General features: G+C 35.6%; 2 protein-coding genes across 2 annotated transcripts in view; both read left to right on the top strand.

The window, feature by feature from the left end:
* Nucleotides 1–5,126, top strand: part of LOC110460053 (DNA polymerase subunit gamma-1-like) — a 29,896-nt gene extending 24,770 nt beyond the window's left edge. The window contains exons 19-23 of the mRNA XM_021512759.1: nt 584–649; nt 906–1,020; nt 1,916–2,167; nt 2,668–2,785; nt 3,321–5,126. Of these exons, the coding sequence (XP_021368434.1) occupies nt 584–649; nt 906–1,020; nt 1,916–2,167; nt 2,668–2,785; nt 3,321–3,454 (685 nt within the window). The 3' untranslated portion in view covers nt 3,455–5,126. The remainder of the gene's footprint in view (nt 1–583; nt 650–905; nt 1,021–1,915; nt 2,168–2,667; nt 2,786–3,320) is intronic.
* A 4,113-nt stretch (nt 5,127–9,239) lies between these two features.
* The window catches only part of LOC110460047 (transient receptor potential cation channel subfamily M member 3-like), a 200,909-nt gene continuing 192,739 nt past the window's right edge, over nt 9,240–17,409 (top strand). The window contains exon 1 of the mRNA XM_021512752.1: nt 9,240–9,395. The gene's annotated coding sequence lies outside the window, so the exon portion shown is untranslated. The remainder of the gene's footprint in view (nt 9,396–17,409) is intronic.

Raw genomic sequence — 17,409 nt, 5'->3', positions numbered from 1 at the left:
ATACCATGCACTCCAGCACCAAGGGCTCACGGTACGATAGTCCTCATAATAGTAAGATACCATGCACTCCAGCACCAAGGGCACACGGTAGGGTAGTCCTCATAATGGTAGGGTAACATGTAGTCCAACACCAAGGGCACAAGGTACGATAGTCCTCATAATGGTAGGGTAACATGTAGTCCAGCACCAAGGGCACACGGTATGTTGCCATTATAAAGGCAGGCTAACATAGTACATTACAAAAGGCCAGTGGTAGGATAGTCCTCATAAGTGTAGGCTAACATGTTAACCAGGAGTGTATGAAATAAATTATATAAATAAAGTATCTTTGCTTTTTTCAATGCTTAGTATGTTTCTTTGATAAATGTCTTCCTCTTTTAACATTGACATGTTTTAAATGCTTTCGATTTGAGTAATTTACCTTGTATTTTTTTCAATTTTATATAAAAAGGGAGAGGTAACTCGTAAAAAATATCCATGCCCTGCTAATTGTTTGGCCTGCCAACAGAGGTTGCTGGAGACTTGAAGCATGATTGTATTGTTTGTCTATGGTTTAACAATTTGTTGTTCTATTAATCTCCAGAAAGAAGAAATTGCAAGAAAGTGCAGACGGGACACTATTTTATAAAACAGTTTGGGCTGGTGGCAGGTATTTAAATCATGGGTCAGACAAGTGCATCTGAAAATATATTACACCAATTTTGACACAGGTATTTTACTCTTTAAAAAAGCTCTGTATAAGATTAAAAATATTGCCCTTTGATAACTGCTTTCGCTCCGCAACTATCCTGTATCTTTTAGTTTGAGGTATTATTTTTGAAAACTTTGCTTCAAATGAGTTGTCCCTCCAGAATAGTCTGTACTGATGTCTGCAATGGCCGTTGTACAGTTGTTGTCCATTACAGTGAGAGTGAAATGTTTAACCAGCTGGAAGCCATAGCGACCAGAGAAAGCCCTACCACACCGGTCCTTGATTGTCACATCAGTAAGGCCCTGGAGCCCCAGTATGTCGGTGATGATGTAGGTAACATGTAGGCTACTCCACTGATTTACTTATACTTAAATCTATAAAATGTTTCAAATAATTGTAAAATGCTAAATTACAGCAAAACCTTGTTACAATACCATCATTTGTCTAGAAATGAGGGAAAATTATGAAAAAAATCTCCAAATTAAAAGACCAACATACATGTATATATATAGACCTTGAAATATGTTGATAGAAAGTGAGATGACCATTGAAGTGAAGGGCATTATATCGGAAGTTTTACTGTATATGTAATGACGATGCCTTCGATTTGGACTTCTATGATCCAGTAGATGTCTGGGCCATGGTTCACATTCCAATAGAACTTAACAAAAATCCTCTGTATCATCCTTGAAGGAAAGACAAAATACCTGTATAGTGGCAAAAAAATCTTTTCAACAGCTTTGATCTTAAGGTTATTACAAGAAAAATCACCAATGATTTCCTAGGTAGTAACCTGTACATACCAAGGACATAATGTATATATTTTACATGAGCTATATTAAAAATCTGGATATGGAACATGATATTTAGATAAGTTTGTCATCTCACAACAGGTCTATGTGATATATTTTCTTATAGACCTACTGACATTTTCATAGATCAGACCTTTACCAAGATAATTTAGCATACCTGCTAAATATTTAGCGCTTGATAACATGAAATCAAAGAAATTTGTGAAACTGATTTTCTCTCACTGCTCCATATGCACCTTGGTCTATGAATTAAATGATTTTCATTTTCACAAGACTGTCTTTGGGTCTACCATTTAATTCAAACACTGAAGAGCAAAATGGTATTATAGAAAGACATTATATCAAACAAAATATGACATCAAGCTTCATGATACTGATTTCACTGCTCTGTTCTCATTATTTGTCTGCCTAGTTTATGACGAGTCGAGTTAACTGGGTGGTACAGAGCTCGGCAGTGGATTACCTCCACCTGATGCTGGTATGTATGGGTTGGCTGATTAAAGAGTATGATATCGACGCCCGTTTCTCAATCAGTATCCATGATGAGGTACGCTACCTGGTGGCAGACAAGGACAAGTATCGCGCAGGACTGGCACTACAGATCACCAACCTTCTCACACGCTCCATGTTTGCATATAAACTTGGCATGAAAGATCTTCCTAGGGTAAGTATACCACCAACTTCTGAACTCTGCACGAGAGATGTAACTAGGGTAATTACTGCATTTAAATTCACATAACATATCTTAATAGGGTAAACATATCATCTACCTTTACAAATATTCAACATTTAAAGCATGATACGTTCACACAGCTTTCATTCACCAGCGTTCTATGGAATATTTAAAAAAAAAAAAATGTATTTCTTACCTTCAACCTCTGTGTCTTGTCTTTGGTATTCTTCAGGACTGCAGACATGCTATCTATGCAATTCTATTTCCAATATTTAGCTTTTTTCAGCACTGTAGACATTTCTAACCATACACATTTATTTCTGATTAGTGACCTTCTTCAGTACTGCAGACATGTTATCTCTGCAATTCTATTTCCAATATTTAGCTTTTTTCAGCTCTGTAGACATTTCTAACCATACACATTTATTTCTACTTAGTGACATTCTTCAGTACTGCAGACATATTTTTTTAACGCTACACCTCTTTTCCAGTCTGTTGCGTTCTTCAGTGCTGTGGACATCGACACGTGTATGAGGAAGGAAGTGACATTGGATTGCAGGACGCCCTCCAACCCGCGAGGAATGGAGATGGGTTATGGTGTAATGAATGGTAAGTGATATGTGGCCAATCAATGAAAAACCTATCTTAGTAACAATATGCTTATTAAAAAACTTGTTTTATAACAACATCATACTTTTATTCACTAGCGAAGAATTGTCTCACAATAAACTTAAATCTCTGGTAATGATTTATGGTCAAATTTTTGTCTCTCCACCACGAAGTAGCGGAAGCTAGACTAATGTGTTGCTGTTTCCAGCAACCGCAGTGGCGTCAACATTAAGTTTTGCGTTTAAGTTAGTTTCACTGAAAGTATAAGTGTTAGACCAACCAAACTTGGACCATAGATGCATCTAAGCTAGTACATCTCAACCCATGCATCAAATGCTGGATACCTTTCATGGTCCATTGACTTTGTCAGCATCTCCACCAACCAAACTTGACATGTGCATCGATGGTCAAAGCAGGGCATAGGCGAGACATATCTATCTGAATGGCTTGTTTATCTAATTCAATTTTGAACAATATACCTTCCATTGGTTGTCCCTGTTTTGGCCTTGTATTGTGATCCATGTTCTTGTTACAGGTGAGGCACTGGACATTTTGGAAATCCTGGAGAAAACTGATGGCGGCCAGCTTAGGGTGAACCCTGAGATAGAAAGACTGTCTGATGAGGCAACCGATGATGAGACAGCCGATAATGACACAATTTATGGATAGACAAGCATATGATGTGATGTAAATGTGGACACTAACAGCAGAAAGCTGAATGGAGACAACCTTTACAGTGTTTATTTTCTAGTGTGCCAATGTAGTTATGTACAAATAACAATGTCCCACTTTTATGATTGTTGTTGTTAGTGACTGAAACATTAACACTTTGCCACTGTTGTGTTCAGAGACTGACATCTCAGCCCTTTACAAAATTTTCTGATCACCGACTGACATCTTAAACCTTTGTTATTTCCAGTTTGGCTGAATTTCAGGATGGAATAGGATCAGAAGGAAATGCATTACAGTTAAAATATTCCTCTCATACTGGTTCCTGGTACTAAATAAGATTCATAATTCCTTAAGATTGCACCTTCTGTAATTATTCCAGGACCATTGTTTCAACATCTACTTAAGATACATTTCACAAGTTGCTATATGGGTAAACTTGTAACATGTGGTCTAAGGTTTAGAGTAATGTGTGTGTGTAAAGAAATGATAATGTGTGTATGGTTGAGTTTACCTTGTAAATGTTGGACCATGATTAGTAAGAGGAGATAACCTTAAGCATCATCACCACGTTTTTATCTGTATTTAGTTTTAACTGAACTATTTTTACTTGTATTGTAATTATCAACATGATAACTAAGTATGAAAGGTATGTGTTTGTTTCGTAATGTTGAGCATTTAATCCAAGTTAATTTTAACAGTTGTCTTTAATTTTGACAAACACATCGAGTCATAGACTTCCCCTTGAAAAAGGAATGTAAGTAAGAGTGGTCGACCATTGGTATGCTTGTCTTGTTGTATACGCTAAAAATATGAAGTAATCTCATCACATTATACACTTCAATCCCATCATGATAGGCTGTAAGCTAACCAACACCATGTATTTCCTTTAGGCCAAACAAAAAGTATTTTGTATTTCCAGTAACTCTGCGTACCCTAACTTGTTGTGCCTACCCTAAACTTTTTAAGGCAATTTTCAAAGATGCACTGTTAAAGTCAAGAACATTCTCCAATATAAACCATATGGAATTATTATTAAAAATAAAACTTGTTACCTACTTACCTACCCTAACTTTTTCCAATGTGTTACTGGAAACATATATTTTGTCTGGCTTATATGGTATTATATAAGACACATCTACTTTCAAATGACAGGGTCTCAGGATTTACCTTGCCTCTACTTGAAATTTACAGTCAGGACATATACATTCACAACCATAAAATTATCTTTTAGTAAGTCAACATTATCACAGGACTGGCTACAGCTGTAAGGCAGTCCCTAATTATGGGTGAAGTTCAAGTCCAAACTATTCTTGATTAACCCCTGTAGTATCCCAATAAATGTCCCAGGAGTTGGACTAATAGGGGGAGGGGGCTGCAGAATTTAATCTTGAGTTTTATGTTAAACTAGGCAGTTTTAACTACCGGTAACTGAAATGAGGTCATTCCAATATAAAATACTCTACAACTCTACAATAAGAAAGCATGAGAGTACTTGCCAGTTAATTAAGATACAATGTGAAAAGATCAATATAATTGTGGTAGGATTCATTTGTGAGAAGTATGTACCACTTTGTTGATGTTCAGGGCATTCATTGTTATATCTATCAAATGATAGGTTTGTATTTTGTTACAGATTTGTGGAAAACTTTATATAATAAATATTTTACGATACAGGTTTTTTGTTGTGTTGCTTTTGCATATCTAGTCCATAGGAAGCAACGGTTTATAATTAAATGTCAAAGGAAGGAACATGTATTATTCGAGAGATACAAGGGCCTTTATTTCATAGAAATTATATAAAGATCTGAGAATTTGTTGCCCTTTTGATAGCTAGTTGCACATGTTGTTAGGACAGATAAACATCTGTCAATCTAATACAATGTAAACGTTGACCAGAGAATTTAATGAAAGGTGTAATATGATGCTTTCATCTTTTGTCAATGTTTTTTACAAAGCTATCTTTAACAAAAAAATACCTCAAACACCCTTGACTCCAGTGTGTGAAATAAGACAATCTTCAAAAAGCAAGGTACAGATGAATTTCAACAAACTTGATTTATTCAAATATATTTTTAAAAAATATAGTTATTTTTCTGTAACATTAGGATATTTTTGAACAAAAAAAGTTCATGGTTTACTACAAAATCAGATCCACGAAAAGTCCGGGCCAAAGTCAACCCCATCTCCTCCCCCTATGAAAAAACAATGCAAGATGCAAGATTTTTTTTTAAAAAAAAAACAATACCGAAATAAAGGGGCTCTAAATCAGCATTTTGGGTACCTGTCCTTCGATCTATCAGTATGTTTTACAAAAAGGAAAGCTTGGAATTCGAATTCCAGTTTATGAGTATCATGCTTACGCGGACAGCTGACCACACTGTGAAAGGTAAGCTACACCATGTAGTAATATAGGTAAACACTGCCGGTTTGCTTGTATGATTTAAACATTATAGGATGCTAAGAAAAGATATTTTGTTGAAGTTGGAGAAAATGAAGGTGTTTATTGGCTTTTGTATATTGAAACTGCAACTGGTGAATTCCTGTCGATTAATACACCAACAAACACTAGAGAATAACTCAATTAATTGTGGTCATCATCATGATCAGTTACTTCAAGAATAGTAAATGAAACATCCTGCAATGATAAAATAATTAAGTATCAAACTAACTACTCACAAAACGTACATAGCCCATCTAGATCACTTGTTTGCATACTATATCATACATTTATGATATTGATTATATATACATCATATCTACTCTGTATTTATGGTACGACGTGTTACCTGCTGACGAGCTAAATATACAATGCGTACAACAATAGAAACTACAAGTATAACAACAGGGCCGCTTACAAGTACACAAGTTCATGGTTATTGTCCGTATATCGTATTTTTGCACTTATCAAAATTCATTTAAAAGTGATACAGTATTTACGGTAATAAATCGAGAATTTATCCGGTATTCTATTTCCGACCGTATCGTCACTCAATATAAATTGAAAGCGGTGATTTAGAATTTGGACAGTAAATATTCGTGCAATTTAGCATCAATTTCTAACCTGGGCCCATATTCATGAAACCGTTCTCATGCTCAAGCATAAATTTGTGTTCCAGCCGAATTTCTTGTTCCCATTAAAAATTAATAAAAAAAAATCTTATTTTGTCATTGATTTGGAAAAACATTGAAGATAATTAAAGCCAAAACTGTTTTCAATGTTAACATTTGACTTTTTGATCATTTGACATGATAGTAAGCGAGTTACATGAAAGTCGGTTTGAGCACAGAATCCATGCTGGAGCATGAGAACGGTTTCATGAATACGAAGCCTGTTCTCACGCACGTCTGCTTCTAACGAATGTCAATTGTTGCGCCAAAAAGGTCGGTGACACAGACACAACAGAAATGCTAACCTTAAGGCCAAAATAATTATGAACATATAATAGTGCTAAAGATCGATAATACTTAAACCAGACAAATATCGTACCTGCCACAAGTGTAAGCATAAACGAACTTGCGTCCTTTCTTTTTCCTCCACGTATCCAGGCTACGTTTGTTTCGGGTAACCCACCTCTTTTTTCCTGAAAGTAACCAAGTCAGAAGTACTAGATACACTTCATCTGTTATGAATGCAGTTTTTGCGTCTCTGTACATCTCTCGGGCATAACCTTCGGATTGTCCTTTCTTGTCAGGTTAGGGGATACTTACCGATAAGAAAGTTGCGGAGATTTGTAAGTTAAACACTAGAAATACAAAGAAAGGAGGCCCTGATCTGATAATCCTTTTTGTTTCACAAACACATAATTTTTTTTTTTTTTTTTTTTTTTTTTTTTTTTTTTTTTTTNAGAAAGACAAATAAAACACTGAAACATGTAAAATATAACTATAAGGAAAGGTGCCTATGGAAGGTTTCAAACAAAGAGTTTCTTCTCTAGAAGAAGAGATAGAAATCTCAAGGATTCGTTCCTACTTACCTGTCAATCAACGCAACAATATAAAGGTAATGTCAACAAATATAAAGGTAGAGAAACATTTGTTTCAGAACAGAATTGGGCACAGCACAGCATGAATTACCACTGGAACGTTTGAAAATAATTATATAACAAAAGAACAATCAATTATGTAGGAAAACGGAAATTTTGCCGATTATAAAATGTTTTGTCATCCAAGAAACATAGTTAGGAAACAACTGAAACAAGGCAAACTTAATTTTAAAAAAAACTTATTTTATGAATAAAAATAATACGAAGCGATCAGTAGGAGGGAGAACCCATTGAAGACTGCCTTAAATCTCCGTCGGCGTCGGCGTCGTCCGTACAAGTGGTTCCGTGCGATAACGCTCTGAATGAAGGAATGTTTTGATTGTTTTGATTTTCATAAAACATTCTTAACAGACCTGAAGTATCAATTACCCGTTCAAGTTCTATCAATCTGAAAACCAACATGACCGCCAGTGACCATCTTGGATTTTGTTAAAAGTCGCATGGTTTCCGTGAGATAAATCCTGAATGAAAGCTTTGATTATCATAAAACCTTCTGCACATGTACAGGATATCATTTATCCGCTCAAGTTCGATTTTGACCCAAGTCTTTTAAAAGAAACATGTCCGCCATCGGCATCCACTTCAGTGGTTTCTTTTTACAATATAGCTACGTCTGAGCTTGTGGTAGAACCCTCCTCCTAGTCAAATATAATGCCATATATGTGATTCAGTTAATCAAGTCTTTGTCAAAAGAAATCCAAATCAATCGGAAAGTTCCACCCAAATCTTTTAAGAATTTATTTTCAATGAAAGGCTGGTCTAGATAATATTCCTGTAGATTTCTAATTGTTGTTTTATTTTTGTCCTTTTTTTTTATTTTGAAACATGCTGCTCATTTCATAAAAGTGACATTATATCTATATTGGCATCTTCTTCCAGGAGTTGAGGATATAACACATGTTGGTGTGATGTTGAACAATAATTTTAATAGTATGGAACGTACAGTACGCGCATGTACTAAGCTTATGAGTGGTGTCATGAGTTTAATTAAAAGTGGTGCTCATCCATGTGCATTAAATTCTTTAAAGATTAGTAAAATACTCAAATCAAAAGTATATGTTTCAGCCCTATATGGGTGTGAATATGGTATCTTCCAAAAACCGAAATTTTAATGTTAGAAAGAGCACAACGTTTTATTTTAAAGTCAATTCAAGTGTTCCATACAAGAACCCGTACAGATATGTGCACAGGCCTTCTATGGTGGTTAAGTTTAGAAGCATACATAGATACCAAGAAAGTATTATTGTTTGGAAGATTATGTAACCTGGAGAAAAATTGTATATCATATCTTGTGTTTTTTACTCGTCTTTTTATGGCAGTGAAAAGGTACCAATGTGTATAATAATGGATTTATGGATGAAGTAATTATAGAGTTCTAAAGAAATATGATTTATACATATTAGTACAAGAATGTTTATCAAATGGATTATTTCCAGTGAAAAGTACATGGAAAGCGAAAGCAAAGTATAATGTACAGTTACTTGTGTTTAAGCTTTGATTTTTAGTAATTTCTTAAAAATATTCAAGATTCAAGTTTTCCGTTTAATTATAATTAAGGCTTTGACCAACTTGGGTTAGATACTGGTATAGTATCAACTTGGAAACTGTGTATATAGTATATACACGTTTGTGTGTGTATGCTTTTTAAATGAATAATATCATAAAATTACTAGTGTTATTTTTATTCATTCGAATGCGCCTCTATAATGCAGCCTCGTTTTGGGTTAACTATCCTTCACCTTTAACAACGTGGAGCGGATAATTTGAGCAGAAGAATAACATTATTACTGTTGATTTTAATGATCGTATGAGATTGCAGACGTCGATGGAGACACCATTTAGTATAACTACGAAATCGCCAATCGACGCCAGTCGTTTACAAACGGGCAAATCTGGTAAGTCCACTTAAGTTACAAATCCTCCATCTCTTGTTCGTCCCTCATCACCTGGCTGATTCAGCGACTGGCAACTGTCATTTACGGTCGATTTGTCAATGAAAGTATATTAAAGCAGTGTTCTGTGAGCATTATTGACAAAATAATATGTGTATGGTAACTTTGATTTTTTCGTGTATTTTTGTCAAAAAAAATAAACTTATACTTTGGTAACTTCGTCTAGATGGTGGCCTTATAATTAGGGCCTATCCGGTTTTGACGGATGCTAACGTTAAATGTCCCATCTTTTTACAAACCTCTGTACTACTTAAAGACGACTGTTTATTTTCATTTGAGTGTTCTGGGATATTACTTTTTCAATGTCTGTTATTGATGTATCATTTTTTATGTATAAGTGATATAAATGCTGTAACTACATGTGACCATGTGACCAAGATCTCATGTTCAGTCCCATTGTAACAGTGTTGTGTCATTGCTAAGAATAGTAACATTCAAAAGCGACACCTTCTTATTCATTTTAGTAACATCCTAGTAATGAAATAGACATTATGCAGGTAGGCAGATTATTTTATTTTACAAAAGTATTTTAGAAAGTTTTTTAATAAAACTGAGAGGCATGAAAAACTAGGATAGGTATATAGCAGGAATGGTTTTTTGGGCCTAAAGATAGGTTACCATTGATTTTTGGCAATATTTGTTATCTATTGGAAAGGTATGTGTAGAAAGTGTTTCAGTGTCAAGGGTACGACTATTAAATGACATCGTTACTACCGGTAATCAATTTGAGAAAGAAAATCAGTATTTAATTATAGAGCCACTTCATCCATTAAGTTTCTATACATTATTATATATGATATCAGACTTGTACTTTCTACACAAACAATGTACGTAGTAAACATGTCGCAACTTTTTCAAGCTAAAACGTGTTTGTTTTCCTGTTAACTGGCAGAAAACTTCAGGGTAGGTTCATAGTATTCGGAGAGTGATCTTGACTTCAACAGTGCTTTCTTGAAAATCACCAAGAAAGTTTGGATAGGCACAACAAATTTGGTTATGTAGGGTAACCAGAAACAAACAACATTTTTCATTTGGCCTTAACATGAAATACTACATGCATAAAGGTTTGGTTTGTTGTTTTATGTTGGGTAGTTATTTTTGTTATTTCAATCAGCTGATTCAGGAACGGTTATTAAAACAGATCATGTACTGTAGTACCAAAAACTGTATACAAAGTCAGGTAAAACAACCATATTATTTCTCAAAACAAAAAAATAAAGGACAGATATTAACTGTAAAATAATTATACAAAATTCTGAAAGAAGAAAAAGAGAATACCTAGATTGATTATGACAGCTTTGTGGTAAAATAAAACGGGCAGGTATGGAGTAATCAACATCACAGTAAATATTTACGTAGATCAAATGAATAAAGGTTGACATCAGGTTTGGGATGGCTGAGCCATGTCAAACTATCTTTGTTGTATGCGCTGGATGGAGGCCAGCGATCCAAAACATCTGTACTCTGTACATATATGGGCTTTGATGTTTAAAAACCTTTATTATTGACCTACATTTTGTTAAGGTAGATGCTGAACCTGTACTATTCATCACATAAGATCCTTCAGTACATACTACATGGTATTATAGATCTCTTTTAATTACATTGGTAAAAGTTGGGTCCCAGCTACAACTTTTCACATAAAGTTAGATGAGCTCCAAGGTCAGTTTTCACATGTTTCACACACACAAAAGCTATAATTAAAGCTGAACATTGCAAGTAGATGATAACAGAAGTGTCTGGAGTGAAAAGCTTTTAGAATAAAACTGTTTGCCTTGTGCTTTGTAGACCAATTGCAATTATTGTGTGCTTGCCAATGTTTAAAATTTTCATGAGACACTCTGTGGTAAAATCTATAAACGTTGAAAAACTACTTGCAATATCATTTGACAAAAAAATAGTGCAGTGTAGAATGTCAAAGATGAAGCTGTTCAATAAAATGCATTGATTTTGAGCAAAAACAGGATGTAGGGAGTTCTGCTGTCTAATTAAAAAGTCAGAAATGAGTGTAAAAAAAAAATGGTGACAGTTTGACAAATATCACATGTACTGTAGTTAATGCACATTACCAATTACCTGGTTGTACTGCAAGTGGGCTTGGTATCAATTTTGGTCTTTAAAGATAGTAAAATGTTGAGGTAATTGATTTTTAGCCCACCATCATTTCTCGGGAAGTGTCAAAGGGATCTTTCTCAAATTTTATATGAAAGTTCCCCTTAGTCCATAGCTGTGTAGGGCATTTTTTGAGATTGATCGGATAAACAACATGGCCGACAGGCAGCCAACTTGGATTTTGATAGTGAAAGTTTGTTATCGCTATTTCTCAAGAAATACCAAAGGGGTCGTTCTCAAATTTTATATGCAGGTTCCCCTTGGTCCTTAGCTGTGCAGGGCATTTTTTGAGAGTGATCGGATAAACAACATGGCCGACAGGCAGCCATCTTTGATTTTGATATAGAAAGTTTGTTATCGCTATTTCTTGAGAAGTATCCGAGGGATCTTTCTCATTCCCCTTGGTCCTTAGCTGTGCAGGGCATTTTTTGAGAGTGATCGGATAAACTTCAGTATACTCTTGATCTACCATGCATTGATCTGGATGAGTCCATTATGGTCTATAGTGGTGAAAAGGTTAAGTGAAGTTTTCGATTTCAATATTTTGAAAAATTTGTTAAGAAATTGGAGTATCTTTGTGTACATTTTATCTAGAGCTGTCTGATTATTTTGAATTCCAGGAAAGATATACATACATAACTTCAGTTGTAATAATTATGAAAATATCACCAATTTGAAATTGTAAACATTGGTAAGCTAACAGTACTTCCACAGAATCTTAATCGTTTTGTATAGAAGTCTGTAATCAAACATGCTCCATTGTCATTTAGCTTCTGCAAAAACTAATAATCCCAGACAAGCAAAATAAATTGTGGGATTCGTGTTGGTCTAAAACTGCACAATGTTCTTTTGTTACTGTTAAATCGAGCTTTTTTTACATTCCTGTCTGGTATATGTTGATAAAGACAACTACGTATGTTCTAAACCCATTGTAATGTATACATATTGGGCACATGATATATGATGTATATGATACATTGTAGCATTAATTGACAATTTGCCACCAAGATATCATCAACTGTACATGTGTGTTCTGATGTACAGGTTATTGACACTAGAAGAGCAAAATTGCAATAAAAGTTGTGTTGTTGTAGTGATCTGCATACAAATCTGATATATGTATATATGATATATAATCTGTATAGATATTTACATGTAGCTATAGCTGAAGGTGATTCAAAGACCATAAACTAGAGTTTTACCAGTCTTACAACCACAAAGCAACAGGATACATTTTTTTCTCTGATTGAATTAAAAAAAGAAATAAATGTCATTACAGGACTGAATTAATGAATTTGTAATGTTTATATATATTAAGAAATAATTACACTTATGTAAATTGTAGAGAAAAGAACTATAAAAATAGCTTCAGTTTGAATATGTTACAGATTTGTCATGTTCCGTGGTATTTACATATATATATGTGATCACATATTGATACATTTTCACTGTAGTTTTTACTTAGTTTATTTGTTATGTTTAGTTAATCATCTACACATACCTATGTACATATAATGTCATTATATTATTAAACCGTATTTAATTATATGTTTCTGCTCTATACTTAATGTATTATGTTCAATTAAGAAATACCGGATTAGTGAACAAATATCATGGTATTGTATAGATGGCTAGTGTATTTTGACCTGTACTGTGATGTGACATGTACCCTGTGGTACAAGTGTATACCATTATTGTCATTTGTCCACATCGGATGTACTTAGCCTTTTAGTATTAGATTTATGTGATTTTTTAAATTGTGTTTGATTGTTTTGTATGGTCATGAATAGACAGTATTTCTGAAGTACACAGTTGTCATTGTTGGTAGGGTGATAGTTTGCTGTCCATGGTGTTCCAGGTCCTTTATTCTAGGCTTATTTCCTGTTAGTAAAATTGTCTGTAGTTTTATAAGACAAGGTCAAGTGATAAGTTAGGTACAGTTTTCTAATCCATATAGCATTAACAAAGGGCAAGTTATTACATTGTATGTATTGTAGGTATGACCAGCATCACTTCAGTACCTATCTACTCACGCTTGTATATAAACACCAGTTGTAGTCCACGGGCCAGTTGCCAACATGTTACATACATTTTGTTGTAGTAAATGCAATCTGATTAAAATCATCTGTTACATGGCTCCGCCTGAACATCTGAATGTGCTGCGGTCAGGGTCACGTTCAGGTGACCTTTAGATGAACCAATCAGAGGGGCGCTGGCAAAAGTTTGCCAGCGAATCAGAATATCATGGTTGATAGATAAATAGCGAGGGGTATCGAACAGATTAGTTTTACAAAACAAATATGGCGGCGGGAACTGATGTTTCTTCGACGCCAAGGAAAACCTACCCATTGGGTAATAATTGCGTAGGCAACACCACCATACAGTCTTTCTTCTCTAATAAAGCTTCGATTTATTTTCTGTTCGGGTTTCAGACGATCAATCTCAAATAACTTCAAAATTTAATGAGTATTTATAAATATAAAGGTCACCTGAACGTGACCCTGACCGCGGCACACTCAGATGTTCAGGCGTAGTACGAAGTTAACGAAGTCATGTAACATATGATTTTAATCAGATTGTAGTAAATGCATATGGTGTGTATAGGGAAGTAAGAAAAATGTCCTGACTTTATACATATTGTTGTCTGTCTTGTAACTAGAAGTGTGTACTTTATAAAGGTATACTCTGTTAAGTAGCTGTACTGATTCAAAGAAGATGTGATCAACATTTTGTGGTGTCCAGAACCAGGCTATGTCAACTAATTAACATTCTGGCCAAAAGGTAAAGATTTGTCAGTTTGACCATGAAGCTTGTGTTGTGGTTGATATTGGTTTCATGTGGTGATCACATGACCCATTTTATGATACCTATGATAATTGGTATCCCTGTATGTGCTAGGCTTATTGCAGTGATCCATCCTGAGTGATCTGAGCTCCCTGCTGACTCCCTTTACTCTATCCCTTTCTTCACAGTTTTATCTCCTCTTCCTCCATATGCCCCATTTACCCTCCATCTTTTTAGCCAACCATCATTTGATGGTGGGCTATTCAAATCACCTTGAGTCCGTGGTCCGTGGTCCGCCATCCGTCCGTGGTCCGTGGTCCGCCGTCCGTCGCCGCCGTCCGTCGCCGCCGTCCGTCCTTAAACAATTCTTGTTATCAGTATTTCTCAAGAAGTACCAGAGGGATCTTTCTCAAATTTTATATGTAGGTTCCCCTTGGTCCTTAGCTGTGCAGGGCAACTTTTGAGACTGATCGGATAACAACATGGCTGACAGGCAGCAATCTTGGATTTTGATAGTGAAAGTTTGTTATCAGTATTTCTCACGAAGTACCAGAGGGATCTTTCTCAAATTTTATATGTAGGTTCCCCTTGGTCCTTAGCTGTGCAGGGCAACTTTTGAGACTTATCGGATAAACAGCATGGCTGACAGGCAGCCATCTTGGCTTTTAATAGTGAAAGTTTGTTATCAGTATTTCTCAAGAAGTACTAGAGGGACCTTTTTCAAATTTTATATGTAGATTCCCCTTGGTCCTTAGCTGTGCAGGGCAACTTTTGAGACTGATCGGATAACAACATGGCCGACAGGCAGCCATCTTGGATTTTGATAGTGAAAGTTTGTTATCAGTATTTCTCACAAAGTGCCAGAGGGATCTTTCTCAAATTTTATATGTCGGTTTCCCCTGGTTCCCTTGTTGTGCAGCAGTGCCTGAAATGGACGGTCTCTGGCTTGCCAATGGCGATTAAAGTCTTGCTTGGGCGACCAAAAGTGAAGTAGTCACTGGCCCAACAAAAATAGTATAGGCTGTTGAAAAATTTATGAATAAAAGAAATTATAGTCCCTAGCTTCCACATTAACTGGGGGCAGTACATGTTTCAGTTGTTATTACTTTGATTTGAATTGAACTGTCCGTGATTGATTTTTTTTCAGATTTTCCATATAAATACTGCCAGGGTGTCTTCTTTGAGGTGCGAGTTTTGTGTATTTCTTTTTGGGAAGAGGATCATGTCAGGTTTTAACTAGGGTTGAAGAATTAAAAACATAAACTTTTATTCTGTTTTTACATATAACAAACATTGTCATGTTAAATGTAATTTAAATGTGCTGAAGCATTGTGTTAAATGCTGTGGAAATATTTCTTGCCAAAATTATTTGGGCCACCAATATGCCATTTGGGCCAGTGCTTCAAATTCTTTACTTGCCCCAAAATTTGTTTTTGTGCCAGCCAATGCAGGTTCCCCACTTTCCTTTATTATTCATGTTTACTTTTGAAACTGATCAGTTAAACAAAATTGCCTACCGACAGCCATCTTCGATTTTTGACATTGAAGGTTCGTTAGTACTATTTCTCAGGAATAACTTGAGGGATCTTTTTCAAATTTGATATGTAGGTTGCCTTTGATCCCTCGTTTTCCATGTTATATTTTGAGACTGATCATAAACACAAAATGGCTAAAGGAAGAACTGAACAGTTCTTTCTCATTTTGCAATGATCAATTCTATTTCTTTCACATTAAGTACTGTACTAGTAAATATGTGAAATGACAAACTCACTTTGAAGGTTGGCTTTCATACACATCAGTATTAAGTTTAGATCAAAAGTTACCTCAAGGTGCATTTACTGTTAACATGACTCGATCAAACAGATTAGAAGAGGAAAGAAGAGAAAAGATCGAACTGACAAAGAACTAATGAAGATGGTACAATGGTGGGCCCCAAGATCCCTCTGGGATCTCTTGTTTCTACTCCTATTACCATCTCCCTTTTCCCCCACCTGCCTTTCTCCCTTTCTGTCATCTCTCTTCCCTTCCTCTTATTTCCTATTTCTCCCGTTTCCCTCTCAATCTTTCATCTCCCTTCTTACCAACTTTCTACAATATCTCTACTCAAATCATTTTCCTACTGTATCCATATCCCTTCCTCCAATCTCCTGCCTCGTAATCCTTCCCCCTACTGCCGTCATCCTCCTCTCCCTCATTTCCTGTCTTTCCTCATCTCAATTGAACGTTACCAATTTCCTCCTTCCTACCCTCCATCTATTCTTAACATTTTACCCTGACCTTCCTAATGTTATCTCTTCTTCATCTTTTTCCTTCCCTTCTGCTGCTGTAATCTCATCTCTCCATTTATCCTTTTTGGACTAAAATCTGGTGTTGGTGGGCATGTGTAACAGATAGAGATGACAATATGCATCCTCCTATGTGTTTCATTGCCTACTGTGACCTGTCTGTGTCGGGTTGTGTAGATGGCCTTTGGTCCCCAGTTTACAGTGTACAAATTGATTTTTACTTTGACACTTCATGTGTAGAGTAGATAAGAGTCTGGCTTGCGTGATGATGATATATGTAAGCTCCCAGATTTCCTTATAGTGTGTGGTGATAGCCAACCATTACCTAATGAGTAATGGAGCATGATACTGTTACTGATCTCAGTCATATACAGGTTGGTAATCAAGTCACACCTGCAGACATTGTAATAGGTACCCAGGTGAGAGTTCAGGGAATGTGTTTATTAACCTTTTCACCCCTATGTAAGTTCAGTAGACTCTACCATGCTTCGACCTGGATGAGTTCATGATGGTCTACAGTGATGAAAGGGTTAAACAGTATTAATTTTAATTTGACCCATGTGTCAGTCTCTGTGCCATTGAGCAGGAGATAAGATGTGTGATGCACATGTTACAAACATGTGCACCATCAGTAGAAGAATTTATATTGATTGGTTGTTTTGATTGGTCAGGATGTGTGTATTACATATTGCACATCAGCTGACTGCTGCTGTTTTGTTCTAGCCCTTTTTACTAAAACACTGTCCCAATAAAATACTACTGACCCCTAATTACAT

The sequence above is a fragment of the Mizuhopecten yessoensis genome, unplaced genomic scaffold (genome assembly GCF_002113885.1).
Source record: "Mizuhopecten yessoensis strain PY_sf001 unplaced genomic scaffold, ASM211388v2 scaffold10311, whole genome shotgun sequence".
Taxonomy (NCBI): domain Eukaryota; kingdom Metazoa; phylum Mollusca; class Bivalvia; order Pectinida; family Pectinidae; genus Mizuhopecten; species Mizuhopecten yessoensis.
This window is presented reverse-complemented; position numbering and strand designations above follow the sequence as displayed.